At 47.3% G+C, this 19,028-nt stretch overlaps 5 protein-coding genes across 5 annotated transcripts; 3 read left to right on the forward strand and 2 right to left on the reverse strand.

Moving 5' to 3' along the window:
* Positions 1 to 312: 312 nt before the first annotated feature.
* PEX2_074910 (FAD-binding oxidoreductase) lies at positions 313 to 2,498 on the reverse strand (the record flags this gene model as incomplete). The annotated part of the gene is made up of 4 exons (XM_016744761.1): positions 313 to 747; positions 825 to 972; positions 1,041 to 1,494; positions 1,556 to 2,498. The coding sequence occupies 4 exons, from the start codon at positions 2,496 to 2,498 to the stop codon at positions 313 to 315; spliced, it is 1,980 nt and encodes a 659-aa protein (XP_016600681.1).
* Positions 2,499 to 3,401: 903 nt separating this feature from the next.
* On the forward strand, positions 3,402 to 4,817 carry PEX2_074920 (uncharacterized protein; the record flags this gene model as incomplete). Its single annotated transcript, XM_016744762.1, has 6 exons — positions 3,402 to 3,525; positions 3,586 to 3,611; positions 3,667 to 3,703; positions 3,769 to 3,854; positions 3,913 to 4,283; positions 4,340 to 4,817. 6 exons carry the CDS (start codon positions 3,402 to 3,404, stop codon positions 4,815 to 4,817), a joined length of 1,122 nt encoding a protein of 373 aa, XP_016600682.1.
* A 544-nt stretch (positions 4,818 to 5,361) lies between these two features.
* PEX2_074930 (Male sterility, NAD-binding) lies at positions 5,362 to 8,667 on the forward strand (the record flags this gene model as incomplete). Its single annotated transcript, XM_016744763.1, has 3 exons — positions 5,362 to 6,292; positions 6,343 to 6,439; positions 6,501 to 8,667. The coding sequence occupies 3 exons, from the start codon at positions 5,362 to 5,364 to the stop codon at positions 8,665 to 8,667; spliced, it is 3,195 nt and encodes a 1,064-aa protein (XP_016600683.1).
* Positions 8,668 to 9,633: 966 nt separating this feature from the next.
* On the forward strand, positions 9,634 to 10,518 carry PEX2_074940 (uncharacterized protein; the record flags this gene model as incomplete). The annotated part of the gene is made up of 5 exons (XM_016744764.1): positions 9,634 to 9,878; positions 9,934 to 10,046; positions 10,097 to 10,174; positions 10,228 to 10,305; positions 10,358 to 10,518. The coding sequence occupies 5 exons, from the start codon at positions 9,634 to 9,636 to the stop codon at positions 10,516 to 10,518; spliced, it is 675 nt and encodes a 224-aa protein (XP_016600684.1).
* Positions 10,519 to 10,757: 239 nt separating this feature from the next.
* On the reverse strand, positions 10,758 to 12,309 carry PEX2_074950 (Pyridoxal phosphate-dependent transferase, major region, subdomain 2; the record flags this gene model as incomplete). The annotated part of the gene is made up of 7 exons (XM_016744765.1): positions 10,758 to 10,917; positions 10,968 to 11,014; positions 11,076 to 11,112; positions 11,213 to 11,853; positions 11,911 to 12,000; positions 12,058 to 12,096; positions 12,157 to 12,309. 7 exons carry the CDS (start codon positions 12,307 to 12,309, stop codon positions 10,758 to 10,760), a joined length of 1,167 nt encoding a protein of 388 aa, XP_016600685.1.
* Positions 12,310 to 19,028: the final 6,719 nt, after the last annotated feature.

The raw sequence follows: 19,028 nt of genomic DNA on the forward strand, positions 1-19,028 counted from the left end.
CATTTATGATTAGTGATCCACTAGCTGCTTATTGCCGCTAGTTCCCGGATTTGCACCCCCTATGATCGTAGGTATTATGTTACGTGTAGGTGAAGATACTAGAATCTTCGGACTTTAGTGGTAGGTGATTCATATATTACAGTTCGCTAAAGGCTATGATACATACAGGTTAAAAATCAAACTATACTGTTGAATGCATCAAGACAGGGTGGTCTAAGACTTAAGTGCCTGTCTTTCAGAGTCTTGGGCCTTGTTGTCATCAAACATCCAGTGTTTTGGCCCCTCTGGCTGTTTAACCTCATATCTCTTTTGTCAGGAAGTCTTCGGGCAGAGTCGCCCGTTGTTGTTCCAAGAGTAGGGCAGCGGGTCAACAGTCTGAACCTCCCAATCCTCAGCACCAACAGCAGTCAGGGCAAAGAAAAGACCCGTAGGATCATACTTTTGCTTGAGCGCGTATAGACGGGGATAGTTGACGCCGTAAAAGGCCTCCTGGAGGTTTGGCTCGATAAGATCACCCTCACTCATGTAGGACCCTGAGTCTGGAGCGATATCACGTAGAACGTCCATCCACTCAGTCACGAAGAGTGTGGAGCTCTCCACCACATCCCAGGGGGAAGTGAAGTTCCATTCGGTACCAACAATAACGTGCGACAGGGCATCGCGCCATGCGGGAAGCACGGAAGTGTCTGTGGGGGGCTCAACGGCAATGCCGGTGCCGCTTATGTGGAAGCCAGCAAGGAAAAGGCCCTGTGATAAGTCAGACACTATACGAGGGGGAGAGCAGAGGGTATATCTATGCATCTATGTATATTTATACGACATACCTGATTAACAGCATCCCTGTAGGCGGCCCAGGTTTGATTGCGGAGATCATCGCTCTGGAATACACTGCGGGGGAGCAGACGAGAAGCAGTCTTCACGACATCAGTTCCAACATATTCCTGAGGGAAGGACACGACCCAGGCATCATGGCTAGAAGAAGGTTTAAGCTGGGATATAGATGCAGACTTGAGAAAGGGGTGGTGAAACTTCAGACGTACAAGTTATCTGCGTGATTGTACCATGGGGTGTAAGAGACATTCAGGCTTTTGAGGGTATCAAACCATGGAGCCAGGATTGCCTCAGTCTGGGCAACAGTCATGTTGGGTGCGACGAAGGATTCCATACGGAAGTAATAGTCAGGATCACCAGCATATGTCGTACCAATCATGGCTTCGGAAGCACCGATGTAGAAGTAACCGTAGGTGCCAGCATCAACAAAGGTCTCAAAATTGTCGAGGTAGGACCCAACAGCAGCCCAGAAGGCATCCGGACCCGGAGTATCGCTGACCGTGAAATTGAAGGTCACGGTAGTCGTCTCCAGCTGAGGTAATGCTTTAACTGTCAAAGAGGTGACGACTCCAATAGTGCTACCACCGCCACCGCGAAGCATCCAGAAAACTTCCGAGTTTTCAGTGGAGCTAGCAGTGATGAACCTGCCATCTGCCAGAACAACTAAGCATATTTAGTAGGGGGGTTCTTGAAGCAAATTCGAGATAATAGAAAAGGGACTTACCTTGCATGGCCAAGACCTGATCGGCCGCCATACCATACATACTGGAAAGGGGAGAGTGACCACCACCAGCAGTATAGCCACCACCCAAGCCGACGGTGACGGCTTCTCCACCGACAACCGAGTGGCCGAGGGTCTGAGCAAACTCATAAGCCTCGTGGACTTGAATACCCGAGCCGAACTTAATGGCCGGACCGACATAGCCATTAGCAGCCTTGAAGTTCGGGAGATATTCCTTGTCCTTGAGGTAGTGGGTCCAAATGGAGAGGGCACCCTTGCCGGATGCCTTACCATTGAAATCATGGCCGGTATTCTTGACCACTAGCCGCAAGTTCAGGTTACGGGCAAAGTTGACCGCTAGCTGGATCTGAGCCACAGTGGATACATTCACTGCATAAGTCGGATAGGCGCCTTGCGTGCAGCTGGCAGTATAGTTATACGGTGATGGTAGGCACGAGCGGCCCTCGTACAGCGGCAGCATTATCGATGCAGGGTCGGCCATGTGCAGGTCCGAGGTAAGCCAGTCAGCGGAGATGCTTGCGCACTTGGCAGCATCGTACTGCGGCCAGTCCGGATAGCAGTAGGATCCCAGGGGTACCGTTTTAATCAGGCTACCGCCGAGCAAGAGATCGAAGACATCCCAAATGAGTTCCACGGGCCACAAGAAGTCGCCGGGCATTACCTTACAGCTATTATGGACACTCCTCTTGGCTACCGAGGAGTCGCTCGCAAAGGCGAACATGTTAGCGACAGTGCTATTCTGCAAAGTCGCGGCCACATCAGAGAGTACACCTTCAGTCAACTGCACCTTTTCATTGTGGAACAATAAAGGTGCCGAGTCAGTGGTGGCCACCACCGTAGTTGATGCTGCTGCGAGTGAGGTAGTTGAGATCGCCCGAGCTAGTGAAGCGCTCGCGACGACTGTAGCTCCCCATATGCCCTTCATATCGGAGATTCACCTGCAGAATTCCAAGAAAGAAAAAAAAAGAACGACCAAGGGTTGGTGGTCAGTTAATATAGAAGATATGGTTGACCCCCTGTCAACAATGTGGACAGGGGTGCTACTTAAATACTCCGTACATCTACCATGGTAGGCCAGCCACGCGCCCTCAAGAAAGCTTTCTGGGACAAGCGACCGAAGAACCGCGGAGCTTCGGCTGGTGGTGCTATATTTTAATTAAATTACCTCGGTCTATTTATTTGTTTGGTGCTATAGCCGACAAAATAAATACCCTTGTACACTAAGTAACTAGTTGCATACGTTAGTTAATGAGGCGTGCTCAAATATATTCACACCGGAACAATTATCACTATCTACAGCAAAGCTTCCCACAACAAATAAAAATTCATAGAGCGCACTTTATTTACGGTCTTTGATTCAATTTCAAGATGCTGACACATTTAGTGCACAAGCAATGTGTTCGTACTATGCATCGGCAAATCCATTTCTGAAACCTCCAGGCTCCAGTCTCGATTTTAGCCCCCAACCTAGTGCCCCAATCTAATATCCATCTGAAACACAACTAAACTCGATTCTATATTGACTTACGATCCCCGGCAAGCTACTTCGTATACGCTAGTCTATATCGAGCCCGGAAGCCGGAAATAAGCACACAATGTAGGGAAAGCTTCAACTAATTGTGATCCGAACTAGCCGTATTCCCTCCATTCTCTGCCAACCGCTTTATAGCAGGGTGCGGTATAATTTATGCAGGTGAAAATGCACCAGGTGGGTTTTCTCAATACTCATGTGACCCTGGCGCACTACCCACGCAAGTCGAATTTTCCCTGTCAAAACAACAGGCGACAAGCGCGGTGTATTTGTACATGAGACGACTGCCTCAAAATTATGGCTTCCAGTGACAACCTGCAAGGGCAGGCTATCGGCCTAATCTTTGCCTTTCCGTGCTTCGCGAGCGTGGCTGTGGCTCTGCGGCTTTACAGCCGCACGTTGACGCAGTCGTTTGCCGCAGGTCAGTCCAATGTCCCAACCCCTTTTCACTCATGGGTTCTATAGATCTAACGGACAATAGATGACTGGGTTATTTGCGTCGCAATAGTGAGTGCCGGAACCATTTCAAGAACGAGCCTAGAGGATTGACAGAGATCGGCAGATCATGTATTGGGCGGAGACCTTTACATCTTATAAAGGTAAGATCGGAAGTGCAGGGATAATCTAGTGGGTACTTTGATTCATGAGGCTAATCATTTATTAGTGATAATTTACACGTACATCGGATATAACGTCTGGGATATACCGAAAGACCATCCCGCCATTCTCGGTGGCAAATATACCTATGCAGTGAGTAGAACATATTCTTGTTCACAATACTCGTTCACTCTTGCTAAAAAAAAAATAGACCGAGCTCATTTACAATCCCATCTTGGCCCTCGTCAAGACCTCCATCCTACTCTTCTTGCTACGCCTAACTGGCCAGAAAAAGTCGGTGCGCCTAGCCATCTGGGGACTCTTAATTTTCAACGGTATCGCGGCTATCATTACATTTTTCATCACTGTCTTTCGATGCATGCCCGTTGCCGCTAATTGGGATTCGGTCGCATATCCCGATGCCAAGTGTCTTGACTTTGCCAACTTCGTCACCGCCACGGCCTCAGTCTCCATTCTCACTGACGCCCTTTCTTTAATACTACCGACATGGATCGTGTATCGCCTACAGATGCAATGGAATCAGAAATTGATGCTGATCGGTATTCTATCATTGGGTCTTTTGTAAGTAGCTCAGCTAAATTTCTTCTTTCCGATCAATTTGAGACTAATAAATAAAGAACTGTGGTGACTGGAATTGTTCGCCTGATTCTCCTTGACAATTTCGACCGTCATATGCCCAAGAATTACACACATTCGGTGCTCTTTTGTGTATCTACCATCGAAGTTGGCCTCTCATTTATCGCTGCGTGTGCTCCCTCGTTTAAACCACTAGTTACCCGGATCGTCCCGAAGCTTTTCGGCTCGACCCGCACCGGCCCGTATAACGGCTCCACCAACCGGAGCGGTCGGGCCCGGTTGGGTTACAACCTCGAGGAAACAACGAACTTCACACATCGCACGCAAGATAAGATCACCACTACCGTTGAAGGCGGTGATGACGAGCTCAGCTACAGTCCCACGAATTTGAAAGCCAATAATGTGATCACCATGACAACGGAAATGGAGGTCACCTGGGATCGGTCTAATATTGAGGAGCAAGAGACTAGCAGCACAGAGAGTCTTGTCTACGGGAAGGAAAGGAGCAGGCGTTCTTAGTAAATTTGTAATAAGGACAAAATGAGACCTCATAGCACTCTCAAAGCATATCAGGCTTGTGAAACCTAAGCACACACATACAGCCCCCCTTAGTATCTCATACCAACACAAAATATACCAGTACGGTGTAAATGTCATCGGTAGATTAAAGAAGGGCTGATTTAATATTTTTTAATAATGAAGAGAAATTTAGGGATTATGGAACTTCAGTATATTGGAAATATATCCCAGCTCTGGTAGCTCTAACTTAGGCAACACGATTTAAAGTGATCTAAGCTGACAACTTGCATAAAGATGACATGAAACGTGGCACGACAGAACGAGGGTTCCCCGCTCTATTCTCGTGTAACTATATCATTGTATCAAAAGCAATATACACAGCTGTGAATTATTTAACACCATCGCCACCTAGACTCGAAAGAGTTTTGTAATTTCCACTCTCTTTAGCTCGAAATCCTCAAAATCAGTTTCTAGCATGAAATATAATCCCCATAGCACTCACTTTGCTAATATTATAAGCACCACTAAGGACTCACTACCCAGAATGTTCCTCGGTGGAGAGTGCGGCAAGCGCCTGGTAGCAACTATTATTGACGAGACGGCTAGCAAAACTCCTGATCTTGAGTGCATGTCAATTCCACGGAGCAACAATCCCAGCGATGGATGGAAACCCGTGACCTGGGCTGAGGTCGCCAATGCCGTCAATTATGTGGCAAATATGCTGATTACACAGGGTGGGCATCCAGCGCCTGGCATATTCCCCACAGTGGCGTATATCGGCTTGGAGGACCCGCGTTATCCCATCTTCGTGATCGGTGCCATCAAAGCCGGCTACCAGGCCCTACTCATCTCGCCTCGCAACTCGATCGAGGCGCAACTGAACCTGTTCGTCAAGACAGATTGCAACATATTATATCATGAGCAGCAGTATGCGTCAATGGTACATCCGTGGGTGGGTGCAAAGCCAGGAATGAAGAGTATGGCTGTAACTCCATTTGAGGAGTGGGTTGCGGATGGAGTCGCACCGGTTCTGTACGGTAAGACATTCGCCGAGGCAGAATGGGACCCTTATATGGTAGTGCACACGAGTGGCAGTACTGGCCTTCCTAAACCTGTAGTTGTACGGCAGGGTATGGTCGCTTCGAATGATCTTCATCGTTACATACCGGCGCGCAATGGCAACTTACCTTGGCTTCCGACATGGGCCGGTTTTCCCAATCCGCGCCACCTGCTTGTTATGCCCTTGTTTCATGCTGGAGGCTTCATGGTCGCCACTTTGTGCGCTTTCTACTATAATATGCCGATAGCATTCCGGGACCCCTCTCGACCGATCACAGGTGATAATGTGGTCAAGTGGCTGCAAAACAGTAACCCTGGGTGGACGGTCATACCGCCGGCCATATTGGGCCATATGTCCCGTTCGCAGCAGGCAGTCGAGGAGCTTCAAAAACTGCATATTGTGGGCTTTGGGGGAGGTTAGTTATATTTGCAATTTCAGTTTCCCGATTTGCTCCATGCTATTTAGCTAACCGGACAATCCCATCAGGGGCTATTGCCCCCGACACGCCCGACCGACTGGTAAAGCATGGTATCAAGGCGGTCAATATCATTGCAACTACCGAGTAAGAAATACTGAAGCTATTCTTTTGTAGTATGAAATCTGTCGAACGCTTTACTTACCAGTCGTGGTAGGTTTTCTTTCTTTCCATATTACTCTCAACCAGACCCCGCCATGTGGCCATGGTTTATCATTCCAAGCGATATGATGGGTATTGAATGGCGGTTGGTTGGGGAAGATACGTACGAGCAGGTCATAGTGCGCAAGGAAAGTCACCCCGGGCTACAGGCTTGCTTCTATACATTTCCCCAGCTTGACGAGTTCAGTACCAAAGACCTGTACCGGCCGCACCCGACCCTGGCAGACCACTGGACATACGTCGGGCGTGCTGACGATATCATCGTCTTCTCCACGGGAGAGAAGCTTAACCCCGTGACAATTGAAGGTGCCATTATGGGCCATCCAGAAGTGTTGAGCGCGCTGGTTGTTGGAAGTACGCAATTTCATGCTGCGGTAATAATCGAGCCGATTCAGCATCCCAAGAATGAGGAAGCAAAGAAACTTTTTCTTAACAAAGTTTGGCCAACTATTGAAAAGGTCAATGCTGAAACGGTTGCACATGGCCGTATCTCCCGCGATTATGTCTTTTTGTCAGATTCACAGAGGCCATTTCCTCGTGCAGGCAAAGGCACCATTCAGCGCTCTCTGGTGGAAAGGTTATATGCGAAAGATATTGAAATATCTTTCGGCAACAGCGACAATTCGGTAGTGGCTACGGAGCTTGATATCACTTCCGAGACAGCATTTTTGCGTTCCGTTCGCCAATTAGTCCAGAGAATTTTCAAATCCCATAACTTGGACACAGACAAAGATTTCTTTACCGCCGGCATGGACTCACTGCAAGCAATCCAACTCTCACGCGCGCTGGTTGTCAGTTTAAAGAAATTGGGGGTGACGGTCAACGAGCAGGCGGTAGAATCGAGGGTTATCTTTGCCCATCCGACGATCACGCAGCTAGCAGCATATGCCTTCTCCCTGGTCTGCGCAAGCCGAACACATAATGGCCCAACCTATGGTGCCGGTGTGATAGCGGATAAAGCAACCATATGCAGAGCACTCGTCGACAAATACATTCACAACCTTCCAGCTCCAGTACCCAATAAGCCAGCTCCGGCAGACAAGGGACAAGTCGTTGTTATAACGGGCACAACGGGTGCCCTGGGATCATACTTGTTGGACTTTGCCTTGAAATGTCCCAATGTTAGCAAGGTCGTTTGTTTCAACCGCTCTGTGAATGGTTTAGAGCGCCAGATTGAGGCAAGCACGTCCCGAGGATTATCGACTGATTTCTCCCGGGCCGAGTTCCTGCAGGTTAACCTTGCAGTGCCAGACTTGGGCCTTGCGCGCGAGGTAAATAACCGACTGGCTGATGAGGTAGACCGTGTGATTCACAACGCTTGGCCTGTCAACTTCAACATGTCCGTGAGGTCTTTTGAGCCGCATATCCGCGGTGTACGTCACCTGGTCGATTTCAGCGCACAAGCCGCTCGCAAAACTGTGCCCATAACATTTATTTCAAGCATTGGAACAGTTGAACGACGGGGGAATCCGCAGGTGCCTATTCCCGAGCAAGCCCTACCAGATTGGTCCCTCGCAACAATGGGGTACAGCCAGTCCAAGCTCGCAAGCAGCATGATTCTCGATAAAGCTGCCGAGGTATCGGGTGTGCCTGGTGTTATAGTACGGGTTGGTCAAATTGCAGGCCCGCGTGGCGAGAAAGGGAAATGGAATCCGCAAGAGTGGCTTCCAAGCTTAGTTCGAAGTTCTGTCCACCTAGGTGTCCTACCTGACTCCCTTGGCACATTTGATGATATGGGCTGGGCACCAGTGGAGGACATTGCGAATGTGGTACTGGATGTTTCGGGTGTGACATCCCTTTGGCCAGTAGAAGAAATTGCCGGATACTTCCATGCGCTCAATCCAAATGCTACCAACTGGTCTAGCCTCATACCTGTCCTGCGTGATTTCTACGGCGGGAGAATCCAAAGAGTTGTCTCATTGGAAGAGTGGATCCATGCACTTGAAAAGAGCCAGGTTCATCCTATGATGGATGATAACCCGGCGGTGAAGTTGCTCGACACATATCGATCGGCAGCAGAGGGCGCAAATATGGGAATCAAGGCGGTATCGCTGGCCACCACACGTACTGAGCTTCATAGCTTCACAATGCGACAGATGGAGGAGGTTTTGCCCGAATTGATGAGGCATTGGTGTACGCAGTGGCAATTTTGAGGCGTGTTTAGGAAATGGAGGATTTTGCTACGGCAAGATACATGCCGCGAAACATAGGACCGCAGTCGCCTCGCAGAAAAGAAGAACATCGCAACAAACGCTTGATACATGCTGAGAGCATTTATTGTAGATTCGAGAGTGCGGGTGGTAGATTTAAATTGCTAGGATTCCAGAGGCCGTCGAATATAGCGCGTTCTAAGAACAAAGATGAGACTCAAGGCAAAAAGGGCCTTACCCGAAAATTTTTGTAAAGGGGTGCAATTGTTATTTTGCTAATCTTATACGAACCCGAGAGGTCGCCGAGGAAGATGTGGAGAAACTCCTCAAAATGTTTGAAATCAAAAGATGCGGTAATATAGCACTGGATTCAAAGGCAAGGTACGAAAACGAGTAATACTGAGCATATATCGGCCCCTTTTAGTTATAAATATATCATGCAAGAAGCTTATTAGCTCCACCTTAAAAGTAACACTCGGCCGTTTATTGGGCAGACACATAGTATCTCCACATGGCTGAATTAGTTATGGAGCCACCAAAGCTTAGTCAAAATAACAATGAGTCCGGCATCCCTTCTCGAAGTAAACTCCTTCTGCAACAGCTCCTGAGTGGAATCATGTCTACACAAGCACAATTGGCTTTACCGAAATATCGGATGTAGAATACTTGAATCAACACATTGTTTCAGACTGTATTTTCCCGGATCCCAGACCCGTAACGTTGGTCTGTTTCAAAAACAGCTCACCTGAAACACCTAAATCCAATTTGTTCCTTTTCTTGAATCCACATGCGAATTTTCATCCCACGAAATGGAGACATTCGAGATTGGTGGAATCAAATGATCCGGCTGGTGTTTCCCCTGAACCGGGTCATCTGACACCTTCAATCTTGAAATATTTGGATATATAAAGCTCCCGTCCGCATCCGAAAATTGATTCTTCAACCTTGGATCAACATCTCATATTCATCATGTCTATCAGAAACCTCGCCATCCTCGCCATCCTCGGCCTTGTCAATGCCCAAGATACGGTTGGATTCGGTCCATACTTTTCCCTCGGCCCTACCTCGTCATGGATCCGTGAAGCAAACACAACACTTGTCCTCCCCGAGGCCTCGAGCCCACAGAAAGACCGTCTTGCTCTGTGGCCCGGTATGGGAACAAGCGCTGGTGATTTGATTCAGGCCCTTGCCGTTTCTTTCGCCGACCCTAGCGCGTGAGTGATGGGAAACCTAATGACAATTTACATAATTGATTACTGATTCTTGCAGAAACTGTGGAGCGAAAGCTGGGCAATGGTGCACTTGGGCTAGTACACTTCAAGGCACCCAGCTGGGCGGAAAGCAGGTTCCTGCCGAAGCTGGTGATGCGATTACAATGCATTGTAAGTTCTGATTTGCTGGGACTTGCAAACGTACGCTAACTATTCTATAGACAAGTACAATGACGAGACCAGCAAGTTCGATCAGACAGTCTCCATCAACGGAGAGGTTGTGTCTACCCTTTCAACCAGTAAGTCCTAGGTCTAATCATAATCCCAGTCTTCTACTGACACTCCTTTCTAGCTTCCGGTCAAGCACAGGGTTGGGGTACTGCTGTCGAATGCCAGGATGATGCCTGCAAGAGCACTGCTGCAGCACACGGTAAGTCGGCGCGGATATATCCAAGTCATCAAGCAAATGCTAATTATTTTAGAATACCTCGATACTACAATCATCCTCAACGCCGCCGATGCTTCCTTCATTGACACCCTGGCTATCAATGAGGTCACTTCTTCTGGTCTGAAGACAGCCGATAACGGAAAGACTTGGACTGTGTCTAGCATCAAGGTTCAGGCTCACACCTACGACCTGTAAACAATAGCTCTCAGCCTATGTATGTACTCTAGAAACACGCTTTGTGCACGCGGCAATTTAGACAATTTCAGCCTCCATGATCTGTCTAGCAATTGAAGCACCTTCAACACAAGGAATAAAAAGGTTCAGCACACCTTACTACTCAAGAGGGAATATGGCTGTCAATTATATATCCAAGTAGTATTTGATGTAGCCAAGATCAACTAGAAAGCAAGTAGCGATCGAAAGTTTCAACCCCTTTAGGGCATATTCCCCCGGACCACTGCATCAATCGCACGGGCCGTCCGCTCGACATTTTCCGTATTCAACCCAGCGATATTTATACGGCCGCTAACCGGGAGATGCACGTGGTGGTCGTCGATAAGCGCATTGCACTGTTCGGGGGTGAGGGCAAGGCAACTTGTCAATGATCAGTTATGATATCGTTTTAATGGAATGGGATATAGTACGAAAAGAGCCCCTTCTCCTCAATAATGTGGTTCCAATGACCTGGTGTCTATAAGCAATATCGTGTTAGCACTCGCAATACTGGAATGAGATTAAGGAGGACAGTGTACCTGGAGAACCATCGTCAGTTCCTCGTGGAGTCGATGCCTGTTACAATGTAACCTCGCTCTCATGGATGCTAGCTCCTCAACCCTTTGTAGACATGCTTTGTCAGTGAGAGGAAATATTGGGAATGTAGATCACTTACCATTGCCGACGCAGCTCGGTATCCTCTAGCACGATCGTAACCAACCGCGATCCGTATGCCGGCGAAGAGGAGTACTCACGCCGTATCAGGCTTCGCAGTTGATCTTTGGTGTTAGTCGCGACCTCAGCTGAGCGTGTGACTACATAAAGAACTCCACAGCGCTCCCCGTAGAGCGCAAAATTCTTGGAGAATGATTGGCATACGATCATGTCAATTCCGAGACGCGAAAGTATCCGGACGCCCACGGCATCCTCATCTAACCCATCACCGAGTCCCTGGTAGGCAATATCAATGAAAGGCAGGTGACCGCGAGCTTTTATTTCCTCTCCGAGCAGCTGCCACTGCTCTGGCGTAATGTCCTTGCCAGTAGGGTTGTGGCAACAGCCCTGTAGAACGAATACACTCCCGGCAGGGGCGTTTCTGATCGCGTCGATGCAAGGCTGGAAGGAGAGTTCGGATGTTTGGGTGTCTATATATGGATACTCGACAGTCTCTAAGCCGGCGTACTCACAGAGCGGCTTCATGTTATTCCAGGTAGGCACTCCGAGGTAGATGGTCGGCTTTGGATCCAGTGATCTAGCCATAAGGATAGCGGCGATGTGGTTGGCTCCTGTTCCTGAGAGAGTCTGGACCGACGCGATCTATTTTGAGGAATTAACACTTTGTTATGCAAACATTCTGTGGAGATGCCAACGGACCCGCCCTGATACCAAGGCTTCATTTTCTTCGCCAAACATGACTTCAGCAGCAAGCTTAAGGAATTTATCATCGCCAGTGGTGAGTCCATACTGAATTCTTGATTAGCAATGAGATTTCGGGCCTGGGTTCTATATCTGATATTTTACGTCGTGCCCCAAGTCGAGCTGGTCCAGTATTTTCTTTGCCTATAGGTCCACATAGTTAACGAGCATATTCTCATCATGTGTCACTTGACATGTGATTACCTTCTTCACGACAACAAGCTCCTGGTAGGTTCCTTGCTCATTCCGATATATGCCCACCCCTATGTCGACCTTATTTGGGTGATTATCCCGATCGGCCTTTTTCTTCAGATGGAAAAACGGGTCGACGGGACCTGGAGGGATATGGTCAAACATTCTTTCTGGTAGAGGGAAGCTTCAAGAAGGGTGTGAAAGGGAGGTCTCAGATCAGACACTTAATCTACAGCGCAGAATCTCTGACCTAAATACATAGCCCAAGATCTCTCCGGAGTACTAACCCGACACTTATAAATATCAACCGAGATAACTACTCATTAAGTCGGCCAATCACTGCTGACCCTCTGTAGCCCCCACAGTACGGCACGACAGCTGGAACGCCGATCCAGCAAATGAAGGGCCCGGCTTGAATCAGTCGGTGCCGGTACACACCATAGAACCTGTTCAGTAAAAAACACCCATCACATTGATTTTTCCCATGTTCAATTATCTCGATTCTTTTCACACCATTCACCTCAATTTGCTGAGCTGTTGAATCGAATCACCTCGGTTTTTACTTTTATTCTTTTCATCAATGGTTTTATTGATAGGGCTTATCTACATTATTAGTTTAGTGAACGCCACCAAGAGCGTGGGGTTAAATCTCATTTGTCTAGTATATTGTGGGGGAAAGGAGATCGGCATTAGCAGGATATTACCGATCAAACGAGGCTCATCCCTATCTCGACTGGAGTTCCGAAGCGAGTCCCCCGGCCGCTAACTGCACTTCCCGAGCGCCATTCGGCGAATTTAACCTCTACGCCGGCCTATATCGGCCTAGACCTCCCGTGCACGCTGTGACTTAAACGGCGAATATTTTCCAATGCATGTGATCAAATCATTACAAGCTGGGTATTTCAATAAAAAAGGAGGAACGAAAGAACAAGAAGAGAAAGAGAGAACAACAGCCAAAAACACAAAATAAATTGGGTGGGATATATGGGTTTGAGTACGATCTATGTACAAACATGATATGCATTGAAGTAGCTAGCAACGAAACCGTGATTGAGCCAAATGCTGTTCCGTAGTCAAATATCTTAAGTTCGGGTTCCAATTGCTATCCAGTGGACAATACTTGGGGTGAGATGGTTGGTGGTTGCGCGTTCACCCGCTGGTTTGGTATGTTGCGGTACACAACTTGAAGGACCCTTATTGCTGCAATGGGCCAATGCATGTCAATTGTGACTAACACTTGACATTGTATTCGAGGTGTTGTTGATCTAAATTGTTTCGTGATCCATTCTCAATACATATTCATCGAATTTCTTTTTGCATGCTTGATTGGCGAGTCTCTTTCTTCTCATTTCCTAGCTGGTACGGCACTATTGGACTCAAATCTGTAGTACATTGATGCTAGGCGTTCGACAGGCACTTTGCAATGCTTGCTTTGATCATCAGCCAAAATCATACCAATTTTCATTCGGAACAACCAAGGTGACTGAAGCCAATAAACGGTCGACTTTCGAGTTTACCTATCTCCTTCCCGTCCTTGGTGAGATATTCGAGGTCCTGACGAGGTAGCCTGATCAGCGCGCAATGCTTGTCTTGCATATATCACGCGATCTTATCTCGAATCCCATTGACTGCCACTGAATGCGCTTGCAGTGCTTTTCCCTCATACGAGGTGACCGGTCACCTTAGATAATTCTGTATGTCCAGGATCGAGTCACCTGTCTGTGAAAGGTTGAGGATGTCCTGTCGGATAGGTAAGGTCCTTTCTAGTGTCTTCTTCAATAACAGTGGGCAATTGTGCTCTTGACGTCATCCGTGAGGGCTCCCGTGATTGTCTTTTTGATATTCAGAAAGGCTTGCAAAGCATCCCCAGCCATAGCTCGTCACTCATGGAGTCAAGGCTGACGTAAAGGCTCCTTGTGGTAGAGGTCCCTTTTTGTGCGGAGGTGGCGTTGCTTCCATTTTTGAGGTAGATGAGGTCGCAATTAATCACCTTCCAGGCCCAGGTACTCGGGGGCCTAATCGTTCAGCCCACGGTAGAAGCGTGAATGTCCACCTTAGGACCAATTCACCGCTTTCCGCAATCGGTACCGACTCTGTTAGTATCACGGATTAATCCCGATATTACTTTACTAGATGTGTGGGGTATCTTACAAGCAGGAGGATACTAAGGGGCATATATGACGCTGTGTAGTAGGATCAGACGAAGAATTGATAATATCCTAGTCAGGATTGGGCTGAAGATGCATATTCTGGCTAGAGCTAGACGTAGCGCCGGAGTCACTCATCAATGTTGTTGAGTGAAAAAGTGAAGAAAGAGGCTTCGATGCATTGCAATTCGAGAGCATTTTGACTTGTTTGCATTTTTGATTGTCCATCCTTTGCTTCTCCCTGGAGCCCTTCACGAAGCCCAAGGGTAGCTAGGAGTGGTACCACGTGGAAGACTCCAGCACAGCCTCTGGCTACAACTCGCGTTTCACGGTGGTCTTGTTGGTAATAGCTAGTGGAAATAAATGACGGTCTTTGTGTTGTGATTTAACGTTCCGATTGGAGAAAAGGTCAGATAACCCGATCCCAGTGTTAGTGGACTTGACCAGCGATCATATCACATTCAAGAATTTCTCCAAATTAAGCTGGCGAAGACCATTCCGAACGATCATGTATTGGGCGACTTTGGTTCAGATAATCAGAGCAAGCCTTTTTTGGTCTGCAGGACAGGATAAGTTTCTGACTTAACCAGGGTGCCCTCGTCGTTAGGGAAATGGGCAGGTTAATGCGTTCTCAATTTCCAACATTTTGTCCGTAGAAACCATTCTTTTAGTTGGATATATAGTTGTAACTCAAATTGGTCCCTGTAAATGCCTGTTAGAGATGGGGGTGTAGAGTGCTCCCATGCCATGACTTGCCATGTTTTTGTCTGGGTAGAGTACGATTGCCATCTCGTTGACCTGACCACTTGCTCTTAGTGCTCCCAGGTGCTAAACCTTGCCTTCTGATGGGCGAAGAGAATCTTCGTTGATTTCCGAACTTTGTCGCGCTCTGAGTTGAGCTTGATGATTCGTTGAGTTGAGATATATTCAGTGGAAGAGTTGATTGGTCTTGCAGAGTGCATAATAAGACGTTGGCGGACTAGAATTGATCATCGCGTAGCGACTAACATGACTCTATCGGATCGGCGTAGCCAATAGTGAGCCGGCCTAGACTAACACGGGATGGGTGGTCGAGTACCGCACAGAAGAATGATTTGTGGTTCCAGATTTCACAGACAAGGTTGAGTGGGGCCAGGCCCAGCTGGTTAATATCGTCCTTTGTCCACTCTATTTTCGCCTGTCCGACTAAGCATACCACGCCCGACTGAACAGGGCCTTGCAAAAGCGGCAAACGCATGATTAATGGAAGGAAGGGGGGCACTGTGCCACTCCTTTGGGCTTGAGTCTCATTTTTCGATCCCGGGGATTTCGTCGTTGTGTAGGCACTCTTTCAAAACGTATGTCAACATTCCCCACCACCGATACCTCTCCTTGCCTAGTGGCATCAAAGATTTTTCCACAGCCGCACAAGGATAGGTTGCCCAAATATCCCCGAACTGAGATTTCAGACTCCCAACACATGCAAGAACCTAGACATCTTGTTGATGGTTCGATTTGTTTTTGAATCAATTCCAAGAGTTGGACATTGTGTGTGATCGATATTTCAAATTCTGACGTTTGTTATGGTGTGAGCAGTTAGAGAAATGATCACACTGCTCACGCGTGAGACTTAAGTTCTCGATTTGGTGTCATTGCGGTAGCGTTTTCAGTTGAGTTGAGTTTTTCCGTTCTTGTTTCTGACGTCTGATCTTCCGAGGCTGGGTGTGTTGTGGGCAGTTGGAGAAAGGTCCAGGTATGGGATTGTTGTGAAATCTTAGTGCGACGAAGCTGGAAGGAGCGTCCAAGTCCTACTTTCCTTAGATAAATAATCCATGGATGACATATGCACGTGTCAACTAACATACAAATTAAGTTCTACGCTAACAGATCAAAGAGCGACAATATGCTCTAAATCGAAACTAAACTCGCACTGGGATAAGTATTTCTCTATTGAACCCATCGGAATTGACAAGGCTGTAACAAAGTTGGAGAGGATACTTCTACTTCTTGTCTCTTCCCCCCTCTGCTCTCGATTTATTGCCCAGTTCTATTAAATGTGTGGCACTTGGTTCGTGGGTAACTATGCAGCAGCCTTTCACATTAACTTTTCGAAGGATGTCCACGGGCAAGCAAGCCACACATGGCCTTTCTCGATAAATATCATCACTCAGTTTCAGTATGTCATTATAAGGGTTATAGAAAGGCCAGAGGAGGTCGGGTAGAGGTAAACGGCGTCGGTCAAGTGAACCTAACTATTACATAAGTCAGCTGGTGTGCGTTTCCCGAAGCCTCCGAGTCAACTTACACCACGTGGGGTTCGTCCCAAGGGATTCCCCTGCATCACGGGAATATATCTCGGGATGTGGTAGTCTTAAAGCCGGTAGTACATGGAGTGTCGAACATGGCGTCAGTAGAAAAGAAAATGAGCTTGCGTTGGCGTCACTGGGAAGTCACTAGTCAATAGCACCGCGTAGAGATTCAAGCTCCTCGCTGTTCGATCTTCTAGGGCAATAGAAGTTAACCTAGAATACCCAGCTATGTCAAAGCACACGTATCATTGTCCCTCAATAGACTCTAAAAGGGGGGCAACGTTGGCATAATATCCTGTCGATGCTGATGTTCTTGATGCTGTTAATGAACTAACCTTGTCCTCGACATCATCGGCGCGGCTTGAGTCTGACTCTATCCATTACCGTTCTTCCCCTGCCTAGAATGGAGTAGTATTATCGGAGCCAGCGAGCAGTTTGTTTCAACCTCCTATGGACTCAACATTGTCAGTTTAGTGTTATAAACGCAAAGTGTGCAGAGGGTCTGCATGACGAGCTCTAGATACTTACAAATGCCAAGAATATCAATAGAGAATGTGCTTTGCAAAAGCTCAAGGCACTTAGCACTCGAATGAGGTTGTGCAAGTTCCCTCGGCTCACCAATCGCACAGAACTAGAGACAAAACAAGCTGACTCGGGGTAATTCACTCAACTGGGGGTGCTATCGCACTATTGCAGCGATCTCATCATTTCAATCATTATAGTCAAAATCCGAGAAAATATTCTCGGCATCTAATTTTCCGGAAGCCATGATAAACAAAGCGTCCACGGGTGGAAGTAGAAATGATGCCCATTGAGATGGGACCGTGTGGTTGGAGGATGAAAAATGAAAAGTGGAGCAGGTGGGTGTTTCTGCCCTAGGCATCAATATCTCTGCCTGAAGATCATCCTGCAAATCACCCATAATCCTAGGCGGACTCTGGGGTATACTTACAAACTAAGCCACATTGGACGGAATCATCCTCATCAATACCGTGAATCAGTGGTCACCTGAGGAAGGCAGAGCAAGATTTTGCAGCAAGGAAATATTTGAAAACCACATAATAAAAAATTTCATACGGTATATTCTTTGTTTTAGCGTAGGATCCTGTCGCACCCCTGATGATCTGGGTCGTCAAACTCTGAAAGGGGTTTTCGGGTCTCTAATCCTGGCGGAACAATGAAGATAAACTAACGTTAGAGGCTGCAATGTCCTGCCTAGGTGCAGTAGATAGGTTATCATGAAAGTGATGGGATGTGCTTAGAGGCAGGTATTTGACAAGTGTAGCGGACAATAAATATATGGGTATAGACCAACCATGTAGCTCTAAACGCATCATACAACGCAAAAATAAAATGAACCAAATTTGACCACCCTTAGCTCTTTCCCCCTAATGGAACTATATTTTGCCCTTGTTGTGACTGGGCGGTTTAATTGTTTTACATATTGGGAGAGGAGAGGAGGATGGCCATCGTTGGCGCGACCCATATATCTAATTTTTAAAACATACAATTTCAAAGACAAAGGAAATGGTGGAGGAGGTAGCCCGACAAGGGAAGACATGAGAAGAGCAACATCGCTCGCATGCACGTCCACGGCTATTCACAACGCCATAACACTTCAATTCAATATACATGCCTCAGTAAGGTGATTCCATCGGAGTTTATAATCGTGGAATATTTTAAACTAAGAATGAAGATGATGCCGGTGAGAGTCAGGTTAACTTGGCCTGACACATAGTCAGTCCCAAGGTCAGTTTGAACTCCAAACATAGTGCAGGGTTTGAAAGGCAACTCCTGTCATTCTCTTTGTTCGCTGATATAAGTAGCTACCCTAGGCACCTAGGTAGGTATCGAGCCAACCTCCCAAGGTTACTCACTTGACCCGTGGACCCTTACAAGGCTAACTAATATTAAGCCTATATAATTGAGATCTAGATGTCGATATAGACGCTGATTTTCACTATCAATCAAACGAGTTAAATTATTTGCTAGCGCAAAGGTTGCTGCCCAATCACAGTGAGGCGATAGCAGTAAGGATTCCCTGGTGGTCACATATAACGAAAACTACCTCTAGGGCGACTTCCCTGTATAAATATCTTCCTTTGTTCTCCCGATCCAGATCCTAACAACCTCCCTTCTCACAACAACCACGTTTCTTTCTATCCATATACTACTCCAACGAATACATATAGGATGGTGTTGCACCATGGCCCGGCCTATTGTGCCAGCCTTCTTGCGGGATAATGCAGTCTATAATCGTCGCCTTCGAGATGGAGCCACTGGGGAGCTAAGCCTTCCATAGTACGAGTAAGTAAGCCCATCTCAATCGGGCAACTTGATCTACGGTTAGTATCTATAAAGTAATTGCTAACCGATGAAATAGATACTGCAATAGGCACCAAATAGGGAGGTAATTGTCCATCTCGGAGAGGTATTCTGTCGGATCCCA

The sequence above is a fragment of the Penicillium expansum genome (assembly GCF_000769745.1).
Source record: "Penicillium expansum strain MD-8 chromosome Unknown contig258, whole genome shotgun sequence".
In the NCBI taxonomy this organism is placed as follows: domain Eukaryota; kingdom Fungi; phylum Ascomycota; class Eurotiomycetes; order Eurotiales; family Aspergillaceae; genus Penicillium; species Penicillium expansum.